Raw genomic sequence first — 27,229 nt, 5'->3', positions numbered from 1 at the left:
TAACAGAGTCTACACAAACTTTATTTTCTTAAAAATACATTACCATAAAATAAAAAGTAGCAATAAAAGATATATATGTGGGGAAGGGGGAGGGGATCAGAAGGGGAAACGAGGGGAAGAGTTTTGGTTCCCGTCTCGTGTTTGGAGCAGCCTGGAGAGCTGAGTTAGGGGTGTATTTGCATGGTGTTGATTTTGGGCTCGTATGTATGTAGCAATGGGGCGATGTATGAGCTGAGGGTATGGCATGACCGTGTCACGCACACATCCACAGCAATGGTGGGCTATGTATTAGGCATGTGCATGTGTGTGTGTCTGCGTGGGTGTGTGTCTGCGTGCGTGCGTGCGTGCGTGTGTGGGTGTGTGTGTGTGCGCGTGCGTGCGTGTGTGGGTGTGTGTGTGCGCGTGCGTGCGTGCGTGGGTGTGTGTGTGTGTGTGTGCGCGTGCGTGTGTGTGTGGGGAGGATTGGTACACCTGAGGAGTAGGAGGGCACGCACCCTCCACACAGCAGTTATGCAGCAGTCACATGGGCACACGGAGAGAAAGCGAGAACAAACTAGTGCATTTGCGAGAGAGGAAGAACTAAAACCTAAAAGAGAAGGAAACGAGTGTGAAGAGAGACAGAGAGAAAGAGAGAGGTAGTGAGAGAGAGAGAGAGAAGCGAGAGAGGTAGTACAGTGAGAGAGGTAGAGCGAGGCAGGGGCAGCTACGGCTTCAGCACCTACGGGAAGAGCGCACGCGAGGGGCCGGCTACAGTATGTCTACAAAGCAGATCCTCCCTCCTTTCAGTGTGACACCAGGCACAGCTCTGTAAGGACAGTGTGTGTGTGTGTGTGTGTGTGTGTGTGTGTGTGTGTGTGTGTGTGTGTGTGTGTGTGTGTTTAAAGACAGTGTACATGCATGTTTTGGAACAGTAACAGACATCAGTGTGTCTGAATGTGTGTGTAAGCGCATGTGCATGTCTGCTTTGTGGAACATTCAGAGGGGAAGAGTGTGTCCGTGTGTGTGTGTGTGTATTTGCCTGCGTTTGTGTGTGCGCGCATGTGTAGCACACTACTTGGCTTTGCTGCACGACCGCCCAGTGAAAGAAGTCAGAAGTTATGGCATGTCCACAGGTCCACATTGATCTCAGCAATGTGTGTGGCTAGCTGGGCAGAAGGCCATTAACAAAGACCTCTTCCCTCCATGTCCAATAAAAGAAACCAGCTGTGTTGCCAGACACACACACACACACACTTGATGCTTTACACCACCGCAGAGAACACACCAGAGCTAAGTCCTGGAGAGGTAGATTCCCAGATACACAGCAGGTATGGGGGTGGGGTGGGTGGGGGGGGGGAGCAAAAAACCTCTCAGTGTGTGTGTGTGTGTGTGTGTGTGTGTGTCTCGGTGTGAGCATGTGTCTGAGCGTGCATTTGTGTGTGAGCTAAGAAAGGTGACCCTGTGTAACTGTATGCATCCATGTTTGGTCACAGATGCAAATAACTTCCCGCATTTACAGTAACGCCATACACACACACGCTACTCTAACACACACTGAAAACTCTACTTCACTGGGCACTGAATAGGAACATTGAGCCGGACGCCCAGGGGCTTGGGACTGGAGCAGAGGTGCCACTAGGGAGGACAAGGCTCTTCAGCTAGTAGCTACAGTGTTATTCTGAGTTGCAGGGAGAGACAGAGAGAGAGAGACAGAGACAGAGAGAGACAGAGAAAGAGAGAGAGAGAGAGAGAGAGAGAGAGAGAGAGAGAGAGACAGAGACAGAGAGAAAGAAAGTACACTAGTCCACCACCACCCCACTAACTCCTTTCAGTTCCCCCCAGTGTGAACTTAGCTTATGCAGAACACCACAATATACACATACAGTCCGTCACATTACAGGGGAGGAGCCGACCACCAGCCAGTGCCCACCTCTGCTCTCAAAGGCCCCTGGGTGGCTACTTAACAGCAGGGGTCACTAGAACCAGCACCAACCAGAGCCTTACTAAAGTCAGAGACAGGGAAGGGTGGGGGGGGGGGGGGGGTTTAGGGGGTAACCAGTGCTATTGCTGAGCTGGAGAGGCAGGGGGAAAGGAACATGGCATCCCTGTCCATGTGCCCTGAGCTAGTAAGCGTGTGTGTGTGTGTGTGTGTGTCTTTGTGAGCAGAGAAGGGCATAAGGCCCTGAGAGAGAGAGGCTTGGTTAGAGAGGACCCACCCACAGCAAGGCAGTCAGCAGAGACAGGGGTCTGCCCACAGGGTTCAGTGTGAACAAAGGAGGGGGGAGAGGGGGACAGCTTTCGCTTTCTAAACAAGAGGCTCTAAAAATGACCAGAAACAGTGTGTGTGTTTAGTTTTCAGCCACGCGAGGCGGCACAGGCGCCGGAGGTCCAACGGGGGCTGGAGGCATCCCATCGTGCTGTCCAGGCATAGGTCCTGGGTCTGAGGAAGGAAACAGGATGACCACAAACAGCATTACTACCCACATCCATATGTACACACACACACACACGAAAATGAATGCAACAGACACCCCTGTGCAAAACAATTTACAATTTCCCTGAATTACAGGAAATCTTTTAATTAAAGCGATGGTTCGGAGTAATTTCACCCTAGGGTCCTTTGCACCATGACCCCGAGCCAAACACCCTCCCAGAAACTGTTTTCCCTTGGTCGAACTCTGGTCGAGTAGCCCTGTCAGAAACTAATGAGTTTCTGCAGGCGTAATGGAACCAACCTTTTTCTCGTACGAAACTTTTCTGGTACGAAACTTCTACAGTATGTTCTTTACTCATAAAACGAGGCATTGAAAAGTTTGTAGGTACACCAGGAGTTTATTTAAATAACACTTGCCTGATGGATGCTATTATCTGCGACTATACCGCTGCGTCGACGTTACATTCGTGATTTGGGAAAAGCCCGTAAAAGTCCTGGCAGGAAGCGTTTTTTGGTATATCCAGTTTTTAATATATTTTTTTTCCGAAGTGTTTACAACTTAGTGTTAACTAATAATTGTTGCAAACTGGTACTACAAACAAACTATTAGTGCATTTCTGGATCTACATCCTTATGCATGCTTCCTGCCAGGACTTTTACGGGCTTTTCCCAAATCGCGGAAGTAACGTCGACGCAGCGGTATAGTAGCAGATAATAGCATCCATCAGGCAAGTGTTATTATGACCGCCGCGCAGCGAAGCGGCGGTCATATAGGTTTAGTCAGATTTTTTTTAATTTTTTTTTTATTTTTCGCATGCCCAAATTTCCGTCAATGATTCCTGGGACACTGAAAGACCGGGGTACACGAAACTTGGTGGACATGTAACCCCACATGGATAGCATGGAACCATCGTTTTTCGTTTTGATCTGTAGCCCCCCCGCTGAATTGGACCCCCCGAAAGGAGGGTAGGGCAGACACAGTTTTCTGTGAATATCTCGAAAACCGTAGGGTTTAGGAGGACCTTTTTTTTTTTGTATGTTGATCTCAAGGGGCCATGTCAACCCATTCCATAACCACTCATTTCATGTATAGCGCCACCTAGTTAAACACAAAAAAGTAAAAATGAGGTGGTGTAATTGAAGGTATCTGTGACCTAATATAGTCAAAACTGCACGAAATTGGAAGTGTAGGATCATTATGACACCCTCTGTATGCACACCAAGTTTTGTGGAATTCCGTTCATGGGGGGCCACACAATAAATTAATTTATGTTACTATACACCAACTGGCCTGTAGGTGGCCGGAGACAGTTTTCTGTGAATATCTCGAGAACCGTAGGGCCTAGGAGGTCCACCTTGGTTTTGTATGTTGGTCTTAAGGGGGCATGTCAACCCATCCCATTACCACTTATTTCATGTATAGCGCCACCTAGTTAAAAATTAAAAAGCAAAAAATTAGGTGTTTTCATCTCAATATCTCTGGCTGACGAGGTCAAAACTGCACGAAATTAAAAGTGTAGGATCATTATGACACCCTCTGAATGCATGCCAAGTTTTGTGTACTTTCGTTCATGGGGGGCCTTACAATAAAATAATTTATGTGTACATTTAGTGACGTACACCAACAAGGATTCCCGGGACACTGAAAGACCGGGGTACACAAAACTTGGTGGGCATGTACCCCCACATGGATAGCATGGAACCGTAATTTTTCGTTTTCATCTGCAGCCCCCCCGCTGGACTGGACCCCCCGAAAGGAGGGTAAGGCAGACACAGTTCTCTGTGAATCTTTTATGGTATGTTGGTCTCAAGGGCCCACATCAACCTGGCTCATAATCACTCATTTGTGATTTGCCCCCCCGGTAAAAAATGAAAATGCAATATTATTCTGCTTTAATTGCCCCTATCTTCAGTTAAGATGTTCAGAACTGCACCAAATTGTATGTGTATGATTGACCTGGCATTCTCTGGGGGTCTGGGGGTATGCCAAGTTTCGTAGAATTTCATCCATGGGGGGGCTAAAAAAATTAGGTTATGTGTACATTTAGTGACTGTACACTCATTGGCCTGTAAATGGCGGTGCACACATATACACATGCACACACACAGGCACCCACATACTATCGGTATTAGAACGGCCGATACATAATTACAAATTCAATAGGATCAAAAGAAAGCCAAAATATTCATCATCATCATCATCATCATCATCATGGCTGCATTTTCAGTATTGGCGATAAGTAGTCGTTTGTCCACTAGATGGCGCATCGTTGCAGTGAGACGTAATTTTGTTGGAAGTTAAAAGTGGGTTGGAAAAATAATGGACACTTCCTACAAGGACTGTAATTTACCGCAGCGAACATCTAATAAGGACAGGACGATGTTCACATGAAGTGTAAGTGAGGATGAAGTGAGGATGTTTATCGGACATGCTTGGTTTTTACTGCAGGTACGTTAATCTTGTAATATCAATAAGGACCTAGGTAATGTTACCGTTAGCGTTGGTTGAGTGATGGAGGCCCATTTGATTGATTGCATTTGTAGAAAACTATAAATGCGGTTATACCAAGCAAATGTATAGCAGCACTGTTTGTATCTTTCGACTGTCATTTATTGCACGTGCTACAAAATCATTCTGTGCAATGGAAGATTTACCAACGTTACACTACACCGGTCTGATACAGTTTTGCCTATACATGCGTGAGACTGAGACGCCTGTTTATTTTGTTTTAAGTGCGTGCAGGGTGTGAGAGGGGAATCGATGTGCTTTGATTACAGCTTGGTAGTTGTAGTCTGTGAAATTAAAAAGCACGTGTGTGTGAAGTATCCAAACAATGACACCTTCATTTCATTATGGCTGCTTTAGCAAAACACCTTAAGCTACTGTGTAGTAGTGGGTCCCATTTAGAAGTGGCTACTTCATTCGCGCTACTTTGGCTATTCTACAATCTATTCACCTTTTCAGCACCAGTAGGCTACTTTCTGTGCAGTCGCACACACACACACAGGCATGCCAAACAAGCATACACAAAAGTTTCAAGAGTGGGGGATGGAGTAAAATATGGAGACAAATTGAAGTGTGATTTATTTTCGCGGAACGGATGTACAGGACTGAGCGGCGGTCATATTTTGTACCGCTATGCGGTACATCTAGTTTAAATAAACTCCTGGTGTACCTACAAACTTTTCAATGCCTCGTTTTATGAGTAAAGAACATACTGTAGAAGTTTCGTACCATTCAGGGCATTATTAGTGGGGTAATTTACGAGATAAAAGTTGGTTCCATTACGCCTGCAGAAACTCATTCGTTTCTGACAGGGCTACTCGACAAGGGTTCCCCCAAGGGAAAACAGGTTCTGGGAGGGTGTTTGGCTTGGGGTCATGGTGCAAAGGACCCTAGGGTGAAATTACTCCGAACCATCGCTTTAACTACAACTTTTTAAGTGAATGGAATGTGGGGGGGGGGGGGGGGGTGGGTTTGTAGTCTAAATAGGAACACTGTCTGTTTCATTACTTTATGTCCATGTAATAAATAGCCTGCTACCCTAATGACAATTTGATGGTAGGATTTTTGGAAGAATATAAATCTTGTCTTTAGTCGACGTCAACACACGGAAAGATTTGAGTATTTTCCATTGGGGTAGGACAGGCTAATATGCTAGTTACAGCTTATTTTATTAGTCTATGCAATGGTGTCGGTCTTCAGCAGCTTAACTAACTATGGTGTCCATTTCATTACTTCATGTTCAATAGGCTGCTACGCTAACGTAAATCTGATGGCAATGTAATCTGCCTGGACAGACATATGATACCATAATGTCAATTAGATGGTAGGTTCATCTGCATCCACTGTGATCAACTGGTAGACTGACACCTGTCCAGTTGGGTGTTTCTAAGAACTGTCTGGTCTGAAAATGCCTATTGGTTTTGACAAACACCACCACACACAGATCTAAGTGAACAAAGGCAATGACCATCAGTCCTACAAAAACCAAATCATAGGCTTGTTGTGAACTCTATCTCTGCTGAACATACTGAACAGGCTATAGAGATCGAGCACATCCTCATGATGATGATGATGGGTGAGGGTTCTTACACATGCCGTTGGGGGCACCTGGGTGTCGCGGGCCCATCATGGGGGGCATGCTGCCCTGGGGGGGACCGCCAGGGGGAGGGCCGGGCATCATTCGGCCAGGCATCGGCTGACCTGGAACCATTGGTCCTGCACAGAAAGGAGACCACAAAATAAGCCAATCAAAGCCTCGCAGGTGTAAAGGTTAAAATTAGAAGTGGAGCTACAGTCAATGGCTGAACACTTCCATATATGGTAATGAGCTGAGTGAATAAGTCTCAGTGCCCCACTTGAGGAAGACACATGCATGCATGCATGACCATGACCAAACACACACGCACACACACACACACACTACTGAATTAAACACAGGGGCCTAGGGACAGAGTGCTCATTCATTATAGAGCACACGGTGCTAAAAGGCCACAGCAGCGCTGCTCCATGCCCGGGTCAGACCAGCACACGTGCGTGCACACACACACACACACACACACACACACCCCCCCCCGCTACACCACACTTCTCACCCCAGCTTCCATTCTCATACACATGCACAGACCTGGGTGCTTTCTCCCTACACCTTGGCGGTGCTCACCTGTCGCGGTCGGGTGGTGTGGTCCCATCTGGTGGTGCATGGGCGGGAAGCCGGGGCCCACTGGATGCCCGGGGCCTCCGGGGTGCCCAGGGTGCATGCCTGGCATGGGCCCGTGGGGAGGTGGCCCGTGGGCGGGCGACGGGGCTGGGGGTCCATGGGGCCCGTGGTGGGGAGGCCCACCGTGGTGGCCCCCGGCGGCGGCCGCGGCGTTCTGGGCAGCGGCGGCAGCTGCGGCCGCCTGCTGCTCCATCTGCTGGCGGGCCTTCATCTCAGCGTACTTCAGCTGCTCCATGTGGAAGGCCTGCCGCTCAGTCAACAGCTGCTGCCGCTGGAGCTCCAGCTGAGAGGGAGAAAGAGAGAGAAGGAGAGGGAGAGGAGAGGGGGAGAGAGAGAGAGAGAGAGAGAGAGAGAGAGAGAGAGAGAGAGAGAGAGAGAGAGAGAGAGAGAGAGAGAGATTAAGGTAGAGGGGGGTGAGAGAGAGAGGGGGAGATAAGAGACAGATAGAGAACAGAGATGGAGGGAAGACCGGATGAGAGAGTGAGTAAGATGAAAAAAAAAGAAATGCAGAGGACAGCGGAGACAGGGCAGAGACAAAGAGTGCAGAGGACAGAGAGGAGACAGGGCAGAGACAAAGAGTCATATCACAGTTCATATTCTGCTCCGTGCTCTCTAAAAGTTGTGCAAACACTGTACAACTCATTTTGGCCCTGCAGTCTGAATCTTAATCAAGGCAACAATCAACACTCCAACCATTGGGGTTTCTGGCATGTCAAGACATTTTGGTAGGTTGATTTGGACCCGAGCACAGCAGTCGGGACACTTTGATTGAGAGGAAAGAGTGCGAGTTCTAACATGGGGCGTGATTGAGAATAATCACACCGTGTCACACTGGGCTTTAAGAGAGATGGACTGGACTGCTCCCGTGGAAGGACTCAAAAGAGACTTGGAGTCCAAACCTGCTCCCTGTGGCATGTAGAGAGGAGCAATATTTCTGCTCACAGAACAGGACCCCAAGGGTCATACCAAGTGTTTGGGTAAGAGTGCGCGCGTGCATGTTTGCGTGCATGTTTGTGTGTGTGTGTGTGTGTGTGTGTGTGTGTGCGCACATGTATGTGTGTGTGCATGTATTTAGGGGTGTCTGAATTTGAGTATGAATGTGCAGTTAGTATGAGGGTGTGTGTGTGTATATATGACCGTGTGTGTGTAGGTAAGATAAGCAGATGGCTGATGAAGCCGTCCAGTTAAATGATAAATAAGCAGCAGTGCTGGGCAGTGAAGGAAGAACAGAAGGCTAAGATGGGGGGAATAAAAACAGAAAAAAAAAAAAAAAAAAGAGTAAAAAAAAATCCAACTGCACAGGGTTATATAAAGCCTGATTCTTCATGCACTATTTACAGCTAGCAAACTGGGTTACTATCTACAGGCTTGCAAGGCATCTCTGCTGCTCGCCACGTCCGTTAGCCTGCGAGGTCACCGAGTGCAACCCACACAATACAGCCACACTTTAAGCCATGGCTTGTCTTAACATGGGAATGTCTAACACTATTTTTGTATAACAAGGGGAATTCCAGGCGAGGTGATCTCGTGTGTGTGTGTGTGTGCGCTTACTGGGCAAGACATGTCTTCAGCAGCACTAGTGATAAGAAGATAGGAGTCGCTGAGGAATCTGAGGGATACCATTTCAAATGTTGATATTTGGTTAAACAGGCAGCAAAAAGACTGTTTCACTGCTGCAGCCAAAGTGTATTTTATGGATTGTATATACTTCTGTTCTATTACTGTTGACAGATTAGCAAATAACTATATAACTAATTTGTGTTTTATATAAATGTAATGGACAATAACCCTTGCTTATCATATACTGCAGCTAAATGAGGCTGTGACAAACTGCAACACTCCCTCCTGCAAATGAGCTCCAATTTAATGAAGCCTTGCATCTGATTAGCATAATTCAAGAGCCAAGTGGACAGGGTGGGGAGGGAGCATTCATTACCTCGGGGAGGATTAGGTCGGAGGGTAACTAACTCCAGAACAGAAACAGGCATTTAAACAAAAACAGAACATGGTTATCTAATAGAAGATGACTCATCGCTCGGGTAACAGAAGTGAACACAAACAGTAAGAGGATTTGAGACGAGGCAGACGCAACTTAAAGTCTTGCAGGTCTGAGGGGGCTGTGAAACCGCGTCACAGAAACAAACAAAAACACAAACAAACAAGACACCATGGTGGTGATGTGCAGTGTGCACACACTGAGTGTGTGCGTGCATCTATGTAAGTTGGAGGGTGGAAGTGCAATTCTTCATAAGTAAAGTGGGTCGAATGGGTTTCTCTCTCTGTGTGTGTGTGTGTGTGTGTGTGTGTGTGTGTGTGTGTGTGTGTGTGTGTGTGTGTATATATATATAAAAACACGTACAGCTTCCTTCTCGCGGTCCATGATGGTCTCCAGCTCCTCGAAGTGTCTGAGCTTGATCTCCAGCTTCTTCATCTGCGTCTCCACCAGCAGGGCCACCAGAGACTTGATCTTGCGCTCCTCTACAGCCGCCAGGTGCTGCGGGGCCCAGCGGAGGACAGGAGCCAGAGAAGAGGAGAGCAGAGAGGGAGGAGAGAGGGAGGAGAGAGGGAGGAGAGAGTGGGGGTAGAGGAGGTAGAGAGGGAGGAGAGAGGGGAAAGAGAGGAATGGGGGTCATTTCACTGACTGGACCAGGGCTCATCTGCAAAGCCCATCACATGCAAGGGGTATGTGCAATATCTGATCCTTTTTTTAAAAAAACAATTAAAAAATCAATCATTCGTCCTTTTCTTTGCAATATTTGATTTCAAGACATGGCCGTCTCCATCGCGTGTCGTGGCGTGTACCTTGGCCTTGGTGGCAGCGGAGGCAAGAGCGGCGGCGGCGGCCGTGGCGATGTTCCCTTCACCGATGTCCAGCTCCACCTTCTTCTTCCGGGCCTCTTCCTGCTCATCCTCGCCCTCCTTCCCGTCCTCGGCGGTCTCCATGGACTCCTCCAAAAGTCACCGCCACGTATTCAACACGCTATTTGAGGTAATATGCCACACAGTGGTGAGGTGTATTGCTGCTTTGAGCAATGCAGGCGATTTCTGGTCGGGTTGACACAGCTGCAACTCATCAAATCAAGATTTAGTCACTGATCACACAATCCTCTTCTTCCTGCTGCTACTCTTAAGAGTAGTAAATCGTAGGGTGCTCAGTACACACGAGTCATTCAGAGCTTTCTGGACATATCCAAAAAGCTGCTATGCTATGGACGCAAGAAATGTCTGATCCGATGTCTGACAATGAAGCATTATCTAATCTAATCTACTCAGCCATCGAAAGCAGAGGCTGTGTGGCTTTCCAGAAACGCCAGACCCTAGTAAACCTGGAACACGGCCCATTGAGTATGTGACAGACAGAGATGGGGCCTGATTGCCTCTAATCCCAGCTGGGCCCCTTGAGTATGTGACAGACAGACCTGGGGCCTGATTGGGCCTCCAGTCACTCATCCAGTCAGTCTGTGTGCTGGTTGGGCAGCGCTGGCGCTCCTTACCTCTGCTCTTCTCCTCTGCGCTGTCGCTCTCCTCCTCCCCTCGCTCGGACGCCTCCGCTCCCTCTGTCTTCACCTTCTCGCCCTCGGCCGGACGCTCGGACTCGCTGGGCTTGTCCGCCTCCTCCTTGGACTCCGCCTGGGGCCCCGGGAGAGGAGAGAAAAATGGGTGAGACACGAGGGGGGAAACAACCAAGATGAGACAGCTGACTGCTACACATACAGACTCCTGGCTGCGTTAAGCAGGTTTGATTGGTCTCCTGTTAAGTATGGTTAGGCGTTTTATTCCAACTTCAAGGGACTATGCTGGTACAGTATATATAAACAAAAGCAGAGTGTCATCTAGTGTCCTTTCCCACCAGGGTTTCATATGAATAAGACTAACAGCAAGGCTCATCAGTAGAATGTGTCTCTCCCCTATATTAAGGCATAAAATCAGGCAGCCTTGGGGGAAAATAAACATTTAACTTAGTCGGGATGACATCGGCCATTCAGGCTAGTTTACTCTTGGCCATTTCCCAAACCATATGTCTGGGAGCACTTCATGATGAGGGACCATAAAAGAGGAAATTAAGTGGGTAACACTGACTATAAACACAGATAATGACTTCAGAAACTAAATGGAGCCACAGCAGATTGCCACTTGTCCAGAAAAGCACACGTTCAGCAGCTCATCTCTGCGACTTCTGTGACCTCTACAGTACAGCGAGACCAGTCGGCCAGCTCACCTTGTCAGGCTGCTGGGCGTCCGCGGAGTCGGTGTCCATTTTCTCTGAGTCGCTGCCATCTGCAACACAAGCACAGAGGGATGCATTCAGAACAACGCCCGCCCAGTCGGACTATTTAACAGGACGCAGGCGAAGGAGAGGAGAGAAGTGGAATCTAATGGGGGAGGAAGAGGAGGAGGAGGAGGGTGGGGTGGGTGAGTGAGCTGATGCAGGCTAATGCTGTTTTCACCGTTTCACAAAGTGCATTAACCCGACACTAAAACACACCCAGCGCGCTCAAACACGCCCGCAGGGCCAGTTTACTTAGCGGCCAGTCGATAGGCTTTCCCCACCGCCGCAGCCCTGACAGAGGCAGACCGAACACACACTGCACTGGAGGACACCGCGGGAGAGCCGTGTGTGTGTGTGTGTGTGTGTGTGTGTGAGTGAGAGAGAGATTCATGTTCAGCAGGGCCAGTGAGGATCTACGAGGTAGGTAAAACCGTCTGGACTGGCGGTGATAAACGGCGCTTAAGAGAGCGGCTGGATGGTGAGCGGAGGAGTGAAGTGACCCAGCACAGAGTGGACCCATATTTAACGTGACCGCTCCGCAGTACAGGGTGTCCCGAACACAGGCTGAACTCAGATTAGAGAGAGAGAGAGAGAGAGAGAGAGAGAGAGAGAGAGAGAGAGAGAGAGAGAGAGAGAGAGAGAGAGAGAGAGAGAGAGAGAGAGAGAGAGAGAGAGAGAGAGAGAGAGAGAGAGAGAGAGAGAGAGAGAAAGAAAGAGAGCATGGACAGAGATACAGAACGAGTGTGTGTGTGTTCACTACAGAGGTTGGCAATGAAAGATAGATAATACTATCCATGGAAACATTGTGCATCAATATCACTATTATTCACAGCACTTCTGTAGCGCAAACCTCAAGGTAATAGTTAATGCTAACACAAAGAAAAATGTGCCCATTAAGACTTAAACGATCTGACCCATTCCAGACTTTATGATGGCGGTTTTGGCACTTTGAAGGCCACTGGTGAACCGGGGAGGCCCAGAGGCCATAAGTCTGTTGTTATTAGAAGCACAACTGGGACACAGGCCTAATGATGGAGACACATATGTAGTCCTATGTGATGGTGGAGCTATTAGCCGTAAGGAACAGTGTGCACGCCAAACATATATGAGTGCCTGTGGAATTGCATTATGTGCATTTTCATCATCTTTTACAGATCTGTTTGTCCATATTAAAATGCAAAAGGAGTTTTCAAACTAACACGGGACCATCACTGTTTCCAATCTGCTCCATTTCAGGGGCTCGGACACTACAGAGTAGTAGGCTTGAGAGACATAATCGTACAAGGTGTTGGAGTTTAAAACGAATGAAATACTGTGGACACCCTGCTAGTTGTAGGGTAAGGGGCGCGATTCAAATAAATCTTTTCACTACTCCATGCGGCTCTTTAACAGCCACACACTGGGATTGATTGGCCTAGGAGGGAGTGAAGGGAAGAGAGAGAGATTTGCCAAGAGGCCATGCCATGTCAGTGTGCTGACAGCGCTGGGTGATTATGGCAGCTGTGGTGTGATGTTCACGGGCATTGGGACTAAACAGCGTGTGTGTGTGTGTGTCTATACTGGACCCTCAAAATGTCAAAACCATCGAGCTTTGGCAGCTGACTACATTAACCTTTGAACCAGGGTAGATCTTTTTGTGAGGCTTTGTACATGTGTGTGTGTTTATGAGTGTCCATCAATATAAAAAGCTCTGTGTGTGTGTGTGTGTTTTAGCTGCTCCCTACAGAGTGTTTGTGTGTGCAACTGCTGTTATGCATGTGCATATTTGTTTTGAGCAAAACCAACATGGTTTTGCTGTGTGTGTGTGTATTGAGTGGCACTGTGTGCATTCTCTGAGCCTGCAGTGTGGCACACTGAGCTCACACTCGACTGACCCACTTTTAGCCGCCCACCCCCTCCCCCCTCCCCATCTGCTGCTGCTGCTGCACTAATCTGTGCGTTGCCACGGCAGCCAGCCTCTCTCTTTCTCTCACACAGATATATATATATATATATTCACCTCTCTGTTGCTCCTGTCTGGCCAAACCCTCTGTGCACAAGGACACACAGCATGACCACACTGGATGTGCAGGACACTGACTGAAGGCACAATGGCAGCATCAGGTAGCCGTCACATTAACACTAGTGTCCCCACCGGTCCCACTCTCGGTGATGCAGCAGTGTTGAAAGGAATACAGCTTCAAGGAGTCCATCACAAGGTGAGCTCTGGAATGATTGACAGCTGGCTCCAACAAAAAAACACCTACCAGCAGAGCCCCTAACATCCACACAAGCTGCCGCCACCCATTCATACATCCTGAAAGAGTATATATACTTATACTATATAATCATATGTATAACGGCAAATAAATAGAGTAATCCGATATCCGAGCTGATATTAAGCAACAAGGAGGGAAAAGCTTAATCTCTGCATGCATTAGTGGTGGGGTAGGCAGCAGATAGCAGAGCCAGACAGGCCGAGGTGGCTGCAGCCTCCACCCATGATGACTGCATCTCCCTCAGTAGCTGAAGCTCAGATAAAAACACTGCTCAGCTGCTGCCCCCTGCTGGACACCAGAGCTACTGCAGATATTACCAACAATAAAGGCTCTGGTACGGTCCTGCGTCACATTTGCGCGTGGACGTGAAGCATACTCCAACTTCTGCTGTCCTGAATGCGCGTTAAATCATTAAGGTTAGCGCCTGCGCACTACGGATTAACTGTGATACTCTGCCCCACCAACTGGGGGCGGTACGTCGAGCCTGAAAGTAGGACACAACCACAAAAGAAGCCTGAAACGCCTGAAGAAAAGAAGAACTTGGGATGTGCGAGCACTGAACGAAGGAAGAGCTAATGAAGGAAAAAGCACCACGAGTACTTTCGCCTGTCTGCTGGGAAGTTTGATAAATGGAGCGATGCGATGGGCCAATTTATCATCCACCAGAACACACACAGCACACCTGTTGGTATAGCTGAGAGACTAGCTTAGCCTACTTGCTTATTAGGCTACTTAGCCTATAGCTAAGTGACTCGGTGCCGCGAGGGCAGCAATATTGGTGTGATACAAAGTAAAGACATTTTTCTAAACACAGCAGTGTCATGGTAAGAAAGAGTTGTGCGTACAGATGTCCTTATTTAAATTTGTATTGAGTCTTCACACCTGCCTCAAACCAAAAAGTATGAACCAAAAACCTGTAATTATGACGTGTCAATAAAAGTTTTGAAGTAGCCTAACTCTTTGTGTTCATAATGTATAATGTCCCACTGTGATAATGGGTGTATTTAGAGCGAGAGGTAGCCTAGGTTATTCCTTCAATTATTATTATGATAACGCATTATCCGGTGTTGACAGGCAAGTTTCGAGATTTGAGTTCAGCATTGTTCAGGAGTAGGTGATAATGATTGCACCTGGGAGAGGTAGGCTACATTCCCTTTATTATTATAATCACTATTGATAACGCATTATATACGGAACAGGCGAGAATGCATCTCGATCAACAAGTGTTACTGGGTTTCGCCTGAGCGTTGTAGATAGATACCTTTATATGGCTCTGGGTTTCGCGATTTGATTTCAGCATTAGGTGCTAGGCTACGCTCATTTTTAAAAGATGCATTTAATCCAAAGTCATGTCAGCTCTCTATGCAGGGAGTAGGGCTGTCACTTTTTATTCGAACATGACATGAAATATCCGTAGTCGAACTATAAATAAACTATTTGGTTTTTAGTGCTGTGTAGCGCATTTCTACAGTCTATGATTAGTTTTATTTTATTGTTGGCCATCTCATTCAGTGCTCTATGATCCAGGGCTCATGACCAAATCAAGCCAATAGCCAGTAGCCACAATGAGCCCATGCAGCCACCCTGTTTTGACAATGAAAGATAACGCACAGAATGGCCAGCCTGAGCGGACAATTACGTCCCCAACTCATCTAAAATGTGGTGTCTTGAAATACTTTGGGTTCTACACCATAGATGGTAAAGTAACCGTTAAAGATAATGTTAAAGAATGTATCTGTGGATTGTAGCTTTACATCGGTCGAAGTTGACTCCATGTCGTGGTGTTTCACGTAACTCGATAGCCAGGCAAGCTGAAGACAGGCACTCTGCTCCATCGTCGTTATGGTAACCAAACAAGTCTTCTTCTGTCTAGGTTTGTTTCTAGGTTAAGTGTTGTTCTTACTGGAGGGGAGTGTTTACAGCAGTTCCGGTTTACACATGCGCAGTCTACGCGTCACTTTGACGCGCGGTCTTAAATTTCGGTCGACTCAAAGACGCGACGCATGCCGTAAAAATGACGCAATTCTCGTCACGCGCTCACCAGTGCGGGAGCGTACCATAGGCTTAAGGTCTGAAGCTACTGCTGCATTTGTGCTGGATGCAGGGGTGAAAGTGGGCCGGTACGGTCCAGTACTGCTTACCACTTAAAGATTCAGTGGTGGTTAGCAGTAGAGCAGCTGCCTGCCAAAACCAGGGCTGCTAACCCTCACGCATTGAGCACGAGACTCACGCAATTGACACGTCACTCCCTCTACCACACAGGCCTTTCCTTACAGGCCATTCACATGCGGTGGAGGCTTCCACGTAGACGCTTCTCATTCACTTTTCATGGGCTGCCACCAGACTTTGCTGAACTAAATTATGGGAGCGTGTCATAGCTTTGCTTGCGTTGTTCGAGTCAAACGCTGAGAAATGCTCAACTTTTCAAGCTGCAGCACGAGCGACAACCAATCAAATTGCAGTTATGCTAATGAGCAAAAGCGGTTCTCAAAATAAACCAAGATGGCGCCCGGAGTTCAGTAGATGGTCTGAGACGGCCGTAATTGCAGATAAACAACATTCGTTTAGCTTTTCTATGCTTAGATTTTGTGAAACCTAGCGAGAAATAGACACTGTACATTCTAAAAAAGCCGTTTTTGTAACCTCAAAACATGTCTGAAATGCAGTGTGAGCTAACTAACTGCCCTCCACTGCTAGGTAACAGCGGTGATTGGTTGTTGACCTGTCAATCTCCCTTCAGTGCCTACACAAACCCGAGTTTTGGGAAAACTCACCCACCAGCAACCCACCAGCAAGCTTTGCCTGAAGCGTATGTGTGAACAGGGCATTACGCTGACTTGTCATTCTACTTCCTCTAAGTGTGTGTGTGTGTGTGTGTGTGTGTGTTACCTGTCTTTTCGGGCTCCTCGGGGGCAGTGCCGGCGATGCCGCTGCTCTCCAGGCCGAAGGCGGGGTCCACCTTGCCCGTGTTGCGGGCGGCCTCCTGCACCTTCTTCACGTGGGCCTCCACCAGCTCAGCAGGCACCTCCTCACGCACACGCGAGAACTCCTCTGCAGGGAGGACCAGGAGAGCCAGAGAAGAGGGGGAGGAGAGAGAAGAAAGAGAAAAAGAGAGATGGAAAGAGCAGAGTGGAGAGAGGAGAGGACAGGGGACAGAGGGAGAGCAGAGACAGAGAGTTAAAGCCAAAAAATTACACTCACAGTAATTTGTGTAGAAATCAACAAGACAAAACTGATTTTGCACACTGTTGCGTACACTAGTGATGCACCGATATGTCGGCCTAACACTGGTATGGCTATCGGTAAATTATATAATATTAACCAATGGCAGCCGATATTTATCTGCTCCATGACAACAATTCTGCACTAGCTAAGTGTGCTTTTATCCCTGGACTGGCACAGTCGCAGATAGCGGCATGAAGGGCTGAAAGACTTGAAAATGTGCCAGTTATTTGGTCATAATGAATATTTGTGTTTCCCTACCAATAAAGGGTAGAATTAACAACAAATAAAAAGCCAAATTGGTATTTCAAACCTTGGTATCAATACAGTTTTAAAATCAATGCATCCTGTACACCCCTACACACACACTCTTACCGAGGGCAGCTCTGGCTGCGGCGGCGGCCACGCGAGGGTCCACCACTGAGGCCAGGAAGGCGACGGTGCTCATGACGGGGTTTCCAGACTGGCTGAAGGGCACGGGCTGGTAGGCCAGCGGTCCCATGGTGGCCTCAGTGCTCTCCAGGTACGGGTCCTCGATGGGCAGACGCAGGAAGTGAAGGATGCACTCGTCCTGTGTGCGGCTGCCCACGTGCTCCGACACCTTGTTCCAGTCATCCTTGTACATCTCCAGAGCCTGATGGGAGGGAGAGAGAGAGAAAGAGAAAGAGAAAGAGAGAGAGAGAGAGAGACCGACCAAGAGATAAAGGAAGGGTGGAAATGTAAAATATAATACCAGTGAGACAGATCACAAGTCCTGAGCCGAGTGGCAAACAATTTTATTGAAGTCACAAGGCCAGAATCAGCAATGGTAATTGGTCTGTCTGCCTTGACCCAGGGTCTCCCTCTCCCTGTGTGTCAGTGTGTGTCAGTGTGCGTGCATGTGTGTGCGTGTGTGTGTGCGTGCGTGCGTACACACTCCACTCACCTCAAGAAGGAGCAGGGTCTCCTGTTCAGTCCACTCCCTGCCAGACTTGCTCGGCTATAAGGGCAAAATGAGGCAGGCAGTCCATCAGTGCTGAAATTCAGTATAACGGTACAAGAAATGGCTGTACAAGTCAACGTTCTGGGATAATGATCGAGTGTGGTAGCCGTGTCCACAGCATGTTTATATCCGTGCTCTGTGCACCGGTCTGCATAGAGTGCCTGTGTGGACTTGTTGGGTAGACTGTGTGTGTGCGCATGCAATCTTTAGCTGGCTCAGGGTCAAGAGAAAACCAAACTCATTTACACTTGTTATTTATTTCGCAGCCGCTACCATCCACGGAGACTAACTGTACAGATACACATTTTCAACCAGTGTGTTTGCTGGCTGGGAATTAAACTAAACTTATAAAAGATTATCAGCCACTGAAGTTTTTGGTAGGTTTAGTATAACAGATATTTTGAAGAAGAGCAGGGTCTTAAAACTCTCTCAACTTTACCGGTGACTGGATACTTCTATCCTGTGTCTGAAACTGAAACTCTCGCCCCTTACCTTGGCGGGCTTCTTGGAATACATGTCCGTCCGGAGGCCGAAGTTCTGCATGTCACTGTGCTTGTCTTTAAGCTTATCTGGGAAGTTCAGCATCTGCTGGGCAGGCGGCACCTACACACACACATACACACACACACACACACACACAGGATCTGTGATATGCCTGCACGGTCCAAGGAAAAACATTCAAGGGTCTCCATGCATCGCAGCTAAGCTCTTAACTTAACTAACAGTCAATGAAGCACGTACACACTAGTTACAAACACACCATAAGTGCCATAAAAGTGTTCTGGGTATGCAAGTGAAAACCATAACCTACTTCAACTATGCTGAGAGCACACATTAGTCTTTCTAACGGCTGCATTCCTAGTACTGACCTGTGGGGGGCGGTGGTGCAATGGCACCAGGCCTGAGGGAGTGTCAGCCAGCACGTTGAAGTGGGGGGTCGGGGGTGGGCCCATGGGCAGTGGCCGGCTGTCTGCGTCCACCTGGTAGTTGATCAGTCCCCACTGCTCCAGGAAGGCATGGACCCTGAATGAACCAACAAGATGTAGCGTTAACTAAACGGGACACCACGAATTACCATCAGGTTTAAACACACACACACACACACACACACACACACACACACAGTCTGGTTTCAGGCTCTATGACCTTGGGGCCCACTGCCCATCCAACCCTCGAGCCCCACCAGACGGAGGATGAGCTCACCTCATGACGGCACAGACGTCCCCGGTGAGGTTGCGCCGGCAGGAGGTGGAGGTGAGGTACTCCTGCGGGTTCAGACGGTAGGTGTCGATCATGAAGTTACGGTACGCCAGGTATCTGAAGGACAATGGACAGAAGCACAGCCGAGGATGTTAGACACAAAAACCGAGTCGGAGCCGGGATGTGAGGTCAGACAAGTCAGAGGTAGGAAAGCTGGACACTCAAAAAGAATGGACATGTCCATCTAGAGTGCTGCACACACCACTGATACTTGAGCATGCAGTAGATACCTCATTGTGTATACAACATAGATATTGTGTGTGTGTGTGTGTGTGTGTGTGTGTGTGTGTGTGTGTGTGTGTGTGTGTGTGCCCATGAACAGGAGGACTCACATCTCTGGAGTTTTGGATCTGTTCTTGCCATTGAAGAACTCTGGCAAAGCCCTTCGCTCAATCTCATGGATGCTAAGGAAAGAAGGTGTAGGACAGTTAGACCACAACCACCACTGCACTGAAACACATTCTTACACATTGTTAAATCTGATGTTAATCTACAGATCATTCAGCTGATCACTTGTGTATTTCATGTATTGTCCTCACACAACTCTTCACTTTCTTAAACTGAAAAAGAATAGACTGCACAAACATAGGATAACTAAAGCTAAAAATATTTGTTTCTCGAATTTTTAGCAGCGATTGTCCTCACTGTCATTTGCAAGCGAATATTGAACGAATATGTTCGTACAGTTTTATTGCTTCATCTAATCCTACCACTTTCGATTCAGTGTCAAATCCACATTGATAAATGACAGTATGGCTACGCCTATGTTCTGTCCTCGGACATCAGGGCTACTTTTTCTCACCAGTTGTAGTCGAACCAGGCGGCGTAGCTGGGAATGATGATGTGATGGGTCTGTTCGGTCACGTTGTCCTCGCCGGAGTCCAGCAGGCGGTTCACCTCAGCCTTGCTCTGCTCTTCATCATCCTGAAATGAGAGGCTGACTCCTGAGCTTACGTTCTCAGGAGCTTTGGGGTGCTGGAGCTTTGAGCTTTGGGGTGAATCACTCTAACAGACTATTAGCCCCTCAATGTATCAAACTCTTATTATATGTCAGAGCATTTAAAAAAACACAACCCCTCTCCTTTTAACATTTCTATCTGCATGCATAGCATACAGTCCATAAGCATTCTTATTGTGACTGCAACATTCGTCTATAATTACACACCATACGATCCACATGTGTGCTAAAAAGAGTCTTTGGGAAATAGCTATCCTATGGAAGTGTTCAAGTAACACGTGTTGGCTACATCACAGAACTGTTGCTGCTTTTACCTTGCCTCCAGACACCACAGAACCATCCTCTTGCTCATCTGAAAAATGATTGTAATAACGCATTAATTAATTATAATTGACTGCTTATTTCACATATGATGCCGGGGCTAATAAAAGAAAGCAAGCAAAGACAGACAGACAGACAGACAGACCGTACCCAAATCGGCCACAGTGCCTCCCTTCACTGGGGTATTCTCACTGTCTTTCTTCTGGTTGACTGCATGGACCAATCCAGGAGTGCACACGTGCACGTGAGGGACAGGCCAATGAAGGACAGGATAAAAATGGAACAAGCAATTACTTCACCTACACCAACAAAGGCCCTTCAGAAGGCACCAGTGTGTTGATTACTCAGAAGCCAAAGGCCTGTCAGAGCAATGTGGGACAGCACCAAAGGGACGTTCCATGCACAAAAGAAAAGCAGCGGCTTCTTTTAGCCACAGACTTCTACAGGGAAGACGAGAGAGCGTTGAGGACATTTATTCCTCAAGCCAATGAGCTGATAACTGTCTTTTTAGTGGATTTTCGGAAATTCTAAACTAAACCCAGCTCTTGAAATGTGAGATTTGACACCATTTGTGTAAATTTCCCTCACAACCATGGCATAATCTACAGTCCATCTTCAGCTAGCATTCAATCAATGATGACATTTTGTCAAATATACAAATATATACATGAATTTCTGGAGTCCCTGACCTGCTGAGGCCTGTAAAGGTCACAACTAAAATGAAATCCTGATGAATTCCAAACTGACTGCGACCGACTTTACATTGGTTCTCTGCTTCGCAAAATCTCAAAAACAGCCTACTGTTGTTTACCGCAAGCCAACTATTTGCATAAACTGACTAGGAGCGGGCACTGCCAGTTTGAACCAGCTAGGTGGGAGGCAGAAGCGTGGGCAGAATGGCAGACTGCTACTGACCGGTCTTGGGCAGCGCAACCTCCTCCATGCCAGGCACAGGCGACGGGTCCTCCATGTCCTTGGTGAGGTCATCGTCCTGCTCGTCGTCATCACGATGCCCACGGCGTTTCCAGTGCAGACCAGGGTTCCTAACAGACACAGCCAAGCAGAAGCGTAAGCAACCACAACAACAACAACAACAAACATAAAAGCCAACTCAAACTGCTCAAATATAAACAACCTTTCATAGGTTCTTCTATGGGGCATGTTGAATAAGCAGAGGGGCGCTAACTCAAACCCCTTTGCAAGATTTTCTCTATCAAGTCTGCCTCATCCAAGTCCCTTTCTAAGTCACAAGTTGAACAGAGGGCTACCGACTCTAAATCAGCCCTTCTTATTGCTGTGTATGTGTAGGTTTATACAGTATGTATGTAGACAAGTATGCATGCATGTGTGTGTGTTTGATGTAATGAACTTTTAACCTATTTATTATCTGTTTGTACCGTCGGACCCCAGGAAGAAGCTCATGCCCAGCTAATGGGGATCTTAAACAATAATCAACTGCTTTTCTTGAAGGATTATCACTCACACACAAACACAACTGTTATTTATTAAATTCTTCAATCCCTTTCTGAGTCCCGCGCTGAGCAGAGGCGTGCCGACTCTTACCCTTTCTTGGCACCTTTCTTTCGGGACTCGGCGGGGGTAGTGGGTGGGGACGGGGAGCGCCTCCTCTTCTTGCCTCCGGCCATAGACTTGCGGTCCTTGCGATCAGGTGTACGGGAAGACTGATCAGAAGCGTGGGGGTGAAGGATGAGAGAAAGAGCGAGAGAATGAGAGGATGGAACGGCTCCTACGCTTGGCAGGGAGGGAGGGAGAGAGGGAGGGAGGGACGAGCCGGCGAGTGGAGGGTCAAGGGTGGCAGGGGAGGAGGAGGAGGATGCAAGGTGGCCACGAAGGTGGAAGAAAAGAGGAGCTTGAAAGGATGGGTGAAAAAAGATGACAACAGCAAAAAACAACTACACCACAACTCAAGAAACATGAAACACACACACACTCACTCACTCACTCACTCACTCACTCACTCACTCACTCACTCACAAGCATGCAAGGTTCCATCACCACACACACACAAGCATGCAAGGTTCCATCACCATACACACAGTTAAATCAAAGTCTTAGCAGTACACACTGAGCAGTTGGCAGGAGCCACTGAAAGCAGGTCCCACTGAAAAAACACACACACAACCACGTTTCTTCCTTTCGTCCTTACCTCCTCTTCGCGAGGGAAGACGCGCTGGCGGAAGAACACAGGCTTCTTGTTCTCGTCCATCTCGTAGTCTTCCTCAGTCACCCACTCGTTGAAGGCGTCCGTGTCCAGGACCCATTTGGCGTGCACCTAGGGCGAGGGCGGAGGAAGAGGGAGGAAGAGGAAGAAAGAGTGGGGGGGGTGAGGCAGAGCATCTGAGGAAAGGCCCAGTGTAGAGCGAGTCAGAGATCAACACACAGTGATGTAAACAATCCGTCCTCCTTACCCTCCAGGGCTTCTCAGAGCTGGGTGGGTCTTCCACATCCGCATCCACATCACTGGTAGATACCCAGGTATCATAGCTGTGTGCAAACAATTATGAGGTGAACATCGGTTTCAATGCATCGAAATATATAGAGGGCAACAGCACTTCCTAAAAGCTCACAGCTCATGCTGTGTCAGCACTGGAGATAACATACTTGTGTGTTGGTATTGATTTCATATACAAAAATAATTTAAAATAATGCCTTGTCTCACTCATGTTGCGCTTAGCATGTGTGAGGCACCAAATACTCGCTGTCTACAGAGCCACCACCGATGCCATCACATCTCACCTGTCCGGGTAGAAGCCCCAGTGTATGAGCACCTGCTTATCCTTACGCATAACTGGACGCAGCCACTCATCTGAAAAACATTTCACACACACACTTTTATCACCACTCTGCTTTGAATAATAACAGATGCATAGAGCAGCCCAGTCCAACTACAGAGCTACACTTGGTCAGGAAATCATGCATCCTTCAACACGCTATGTGGATTCTTTCTTCTCAGATTAAATGTAAATAAGGCACTACAATGGGAAGGGTGCACAGCATAAAATCTTGTGTCAGGCTGCATCATGCTGAGAGCCTGAATGTTCGTCAGCCTGAGTAGCTTGTCCCTCACCGTCTTCAAATGCACTGTTGGATCTGATCAGTATGTGCTTTTATTAATAATTGAACAATTACCAGTAACAGACAAGTAACAAATCAAAAGTGTTTTCAATAGTCCTAAAGTTTGAGTGGTGGGATTGTTTTCAAGGTTAATGCTGGCCTGTGGTGTTAATGTGCAGAAGAGGAAGGCTCACCTTCATCCTGTTGTGAAGGAGATGGGTGAATGATGTGGGTGGCTTTGGACTTCTCTTCAGTGATGGTTCCCTAAACAAAAACATTATAAGTAAATTGCAAACATTAAGAATGCACAACATTCAAATAAATTAGATTACAACTCCCTCCACTGTACAGTAAGTTAACAGAAGCAACATTACCATATCCCAGAAGATGAATAAGTAAGGGATAATGTATTGTCCGCCGGTAATTATCAGAAAATAAGTCCCGACAGGGAGAACAGAACCCCGACGCGCAGCGGAGGGGTTTTGCTTCGACCTGAAGGGACTTATTTTCTGATAATTACCGGTGGACAATACATTATCGCGCTTATTACACGGCTACTTGCCAAAAACGAGAAAAGAAACCTAACACAATGAATCTTTAAAAATGATTTTGCTACCATTTCGTGTCTTCCGCTGACAAAATAAATAGTTCGCCACACAGATAGAACTTGAAAGTTTCAGGTGTTGCGTGGCAACGTCTTACTAGCTTACTTTCAATGAAATTCCATTGCAATAAGCGAACTGAATTCTTGCGGAGGGATATGAAAGACGTTAATCAACCCGTTGCCATTGACAGCGGTGATTATATACTTTGCCGGTGATTTATATAGATTTAACATTGGGCCTTCCCAACGTTCGGGCCTTTCATGTGAATGGAACTTCCTGCAACACTCTGAAGAGCCGTGTAATAATATGAAATAAATTCATACATCCACCATTAATCCTCACTACAGCTCTTAACTGTAAATACACCATGTGCCAGCTTCTACATCAGGCTACATGAAGATTCCTACTACATTCCCTAAAACAGCGCAAACATACAGCACATGAATGTTTGTAGTTGCTTGCACCTGATGCCTTTTGATGATGTCCTTCAGTTTGCTGACTTGTTTTTGTTCCAGGTCGGACGAAAGATACACAATTGGGCGGGTCAGGCAGTTATTCTGAAAAACACAATGACATTTCATCTATTAACATCCCTCATCTTACATTTACACATTTATTTTTTTAGCAGACACTTTTTGTCCAAAACCACTTCCACGTCAATTATATTACAAGGGCCATTGTCCCCAGAACAACTCTGTGTTAAGTGCCTTGCTCAAGGGCACAACAGTGGTAGATAGGAATTGAACCCTCAACTTTTCAGGCTTTTGCATGCTAACCCAGATCCTTATCCACTATGCTACCACCACCATTGATATCTTGTGACATCCCTCACTCTTGGTATGGACATTCTCCTGTCCTGAGTGAAGTACCAAGACCACAATATGCATCATCATTACCTGGACCAGGGTCTTCTCAACATTCATGAACATCTCTACATTCCTGTCCATCCTGGAAGGGTTCTGCAGGTCAAACCTTCGCCTGTAGTCACACAAAAGGTGGCACGGTTAGGGGGGTGAAAGCTAGGCTTTACCAAGGCATGACCAAATCAACATCTGCACCACTCTGCCCTCCCTCAATAAGTATGACTCACCAGCCCTGTTCACTCTTGAATTTGTAGGCAGACCCCAGGATGTGACACAAGGCACCCCCTGCCTTGAAGTCAAGGAAACTTTTAGCCTGAATGGACAACAGATAAACAAACAAACAATGGTTAGTGTATGACCATTTCTCTTACACTCCTTTGATTTATGCAACTTAAAGATGCATGGTAGACAGAAACACATACTGTATGTTACATCTGGTATGCCATCAGTCTGTAACAGCTGAAAATTTAGACATGTGGTGCGCACAAAGCTTACCAGTTGTTACCGCGAGTTTTCAAAAAGTTGTAAAAATGTTTATAATCTTGTGAAAGAATAGGGGGAACTCACAGGTAGTTTGGTGAGGGCTGGGTTGTTCACCCTTCGGCCAAACGCATCCTCCTGGAACTGCAACAGCTGGATGACCAACCCAGCCAGAGACTTGCTAGAAGGGTTGTCAGTCTGGACATACTACACACCAGAATTGTGAAGACAGAAAAAAAGAAAAGGATTACCGGTGATTCACTGAAGAACACAAAGTACTTCAATCAAAATGGTCTATCAATAGTTAAATAATTCCATAATGAATGCACCAACGATGGGTCAAAAGAGTATATACGAGATTAATAGTTTAAAAGTAATACAGTGCCATGAAGGGGCTCTTCAGAAAGGTTCTCCTATGTTTACATAATCAATAGAAAATAACTACATACACAGTATAGAGACGGGTCTATTGTCTGTGAATGGTAAGACATGTTGCCCTTTTTGTTTTTAAAATAGTCACTATCGCTAGTTTCAACAGTCGTCTTTGTTTGAGCGACAAATTGCCATAAACACCCGTCATCAGAGAATCACACAGAATCTTTATTTACAATTTGAACCTGACTTCTCACCTCAATATGACATAGCACAAAACAGTTCAGCTGGTTGTACAGACACAGACCAGTGCGAGCGTTCTACAATTGTTAATTGCATTCAATCCCATGATCTGCCAGACGTTAGCTAGCGGTTTGCTAATATTACCAGGTCAGGAAAACGTTAGCTAACCATAACGTTACTCATTCACTGTCTGTGCATGTAACAATCCCCAAATATTACGTTGTCTACAGATAATCGACATACAATTCGTATGGATTAGAATATATGGATTACCTGACGTTAGGTTGCCTACTGACTTGGCTACTTAACACTGACGGGGAAATATCAAAGGGACTTCTCTCAACCGTCTGTTAAGTTATCCATAACGTTAGCTCTCAACCGTCTGTTAAGTTACCCTTTACCTTAGCCTCCTAGCGCTAGCTGGTCAGCTAGGACTGTTAGCAATACATGCTGTTCTCTGTGATTGTGATGTGACACATTTGGACTTTCTTCTACACATATAGACCATTTAAATCAACAAACTGCCCCACAATAAAAGACACACATAGTTTTGGTCTTAATGGGCGAGCAAGCTTAATTTCCAACACCGCTTTCTTGCAGCGACCCGCCAGCACGCTACATAAACGTTAGCTGAAGTTTGTGAGCTAACACAGCTAACGCTAGCCAACGTTAAGCATGTAACGTTGTCAAAACATTAGCCTGCAAGCTAGCTGATAAATACTATTAGAACAGACAGTCTTGCCGACTTTGGCAAGAGTACTAAGCGTCACATTTCATATCAATGACTGTGCAAAAGCAAACCACTTCGCTTAAGCACAAAACTTCCATAACAAAGTTGCGAGCGGTATCTGAAGGAACATTTCTATTGTGTGATTGCAGCTGGCGCGGGCCTTTCGATCAATGGAGGCTAGCTAGCATTCTAGCTAACACCAGAGGATGGCCAACCTTTTTGTAGTGCTTCCCGATCCACTGGCGCACGGACTCCAATTGATTAATAGTTTCTGAATTCTCCCAATATTTTGAAGATGGCCCTCCATCTTTCTTCCTCCCGACCGAAGTTCCTGAGCCGCTTTGACTGGCTGCTGCTCCTCCAGAACCAGTTCCTCCTGCTGCAGTCGCCGCTGTCGCCATTGTTTCTTGTTTGGTGCCCCTCTCTTCCACAGCGACACACACCACACAAGTT

At 47.0% G+C, this 27,229-nt stretch overlaps 1 protein-coding gene across 2 annotated transcripts; it reads right to left on the bottom strand.

Annotated features, from left to right (window-relative positions):
• On the bottom strand, positions 1–27,229 carry smarcc1a (SWI/SNF related, matrix associated, actin dependent regulator of chromatin, subfamily c, member 1a). 2 transcript variants are annotated; one of them, XM_042106884.1, is made up of 29 exons: positions 26,992–27,229; positions 25,519–25,638; positions 25,179–25,264; positions 24,985–25,066; positions 24,553–24,645; positions 23,678–23,747; positions 23,166–23,235; positions 22,838–22,913; positions 22,576–22,701; positions 21,972–22,090; positions 21,324–21,451; positions 20,559–20,618; positions 20,402–20,439; positions 19,932–20,053; positions 19,462–19,533; positions 19,073–19,186; positions 18,739–18,892; positions 18,362–18,472; positions 17,813–17,866; positions 17,263–17,521; positions 16,555–16,716; positions 11,357–11,415; positions 10,625–10,767; positions 10,155–10,157; positions 9,940–10,090; positions 9,497–9,631; positions 7,081–7,420; positions 6,510–6,635; positions 1–2,419 (listed from the first exon to the last, which is right to left on the bottom strand). In XM_042106884.1, the coding sequence occupies exons 1-29, from the start codon at positions 27,175–27,177 to the stop codon at positions 2,328–2,330; spliced, it is 3,351 nt and encodes a 1,116-aa protein (XP_041962818.1). In that variant the 5' UTR covers positions 27,178–27,229; the 3' UTR covers positions 1–2,327. The 2 variants fall into 2 exon arrangements, with proteins under 2 accessions (XP_041962818.1, XP_041962819.1); XM_042106885.1 differs by having other exon boundaries at positions 21,972–22,066.

This window comes from Alosa sapidissima, chromosome 10 (assembly GCF_018492685.1).
Source record: "Alosa sapidissima isolate fAloSap1 chromosome 10, fAloSap1.pri, whole genome shotgun sequence".
Classification (NCBI taxonomy): domain Eukaryota; kingdom Metazoa; phylum Chordata; class Actinopteri; order Clupeiformes; family Clupeidae; genus Alosa; species Alosa sapidissima.
The sequence above is the reverse complement of the archived record's forward strand: the minus strand, read 5'-3'. Positions and strand labels throughout refer to the sequence as shown.

Excerpts from the sequence above, each read along its gene's own strand:
- smarcc1a (XM_042106884.1), bottom strand. The coding sequence starts at position 27,177 with ATGGCGACAGCGGCGACTGCAGCAGGAGGAACTGGTTCTGGAGGAGCA. Across the intron at positions 17,522-17,812 it reads AGACCCTGCTCCTTCTTGAG|GCTCTGGAGATGTACAAGGA; the intron begins GTGAGTGGAGTG and ends CCCTCCCATCAG. Across the intron at positions 6,636-7,080 it reads ACACCACCCGACCGCGACAG|GACCAATGGTTCCAGGTCAG; the intron begins GTGAGCACCGCC and ends CTTTCTGTGCAG.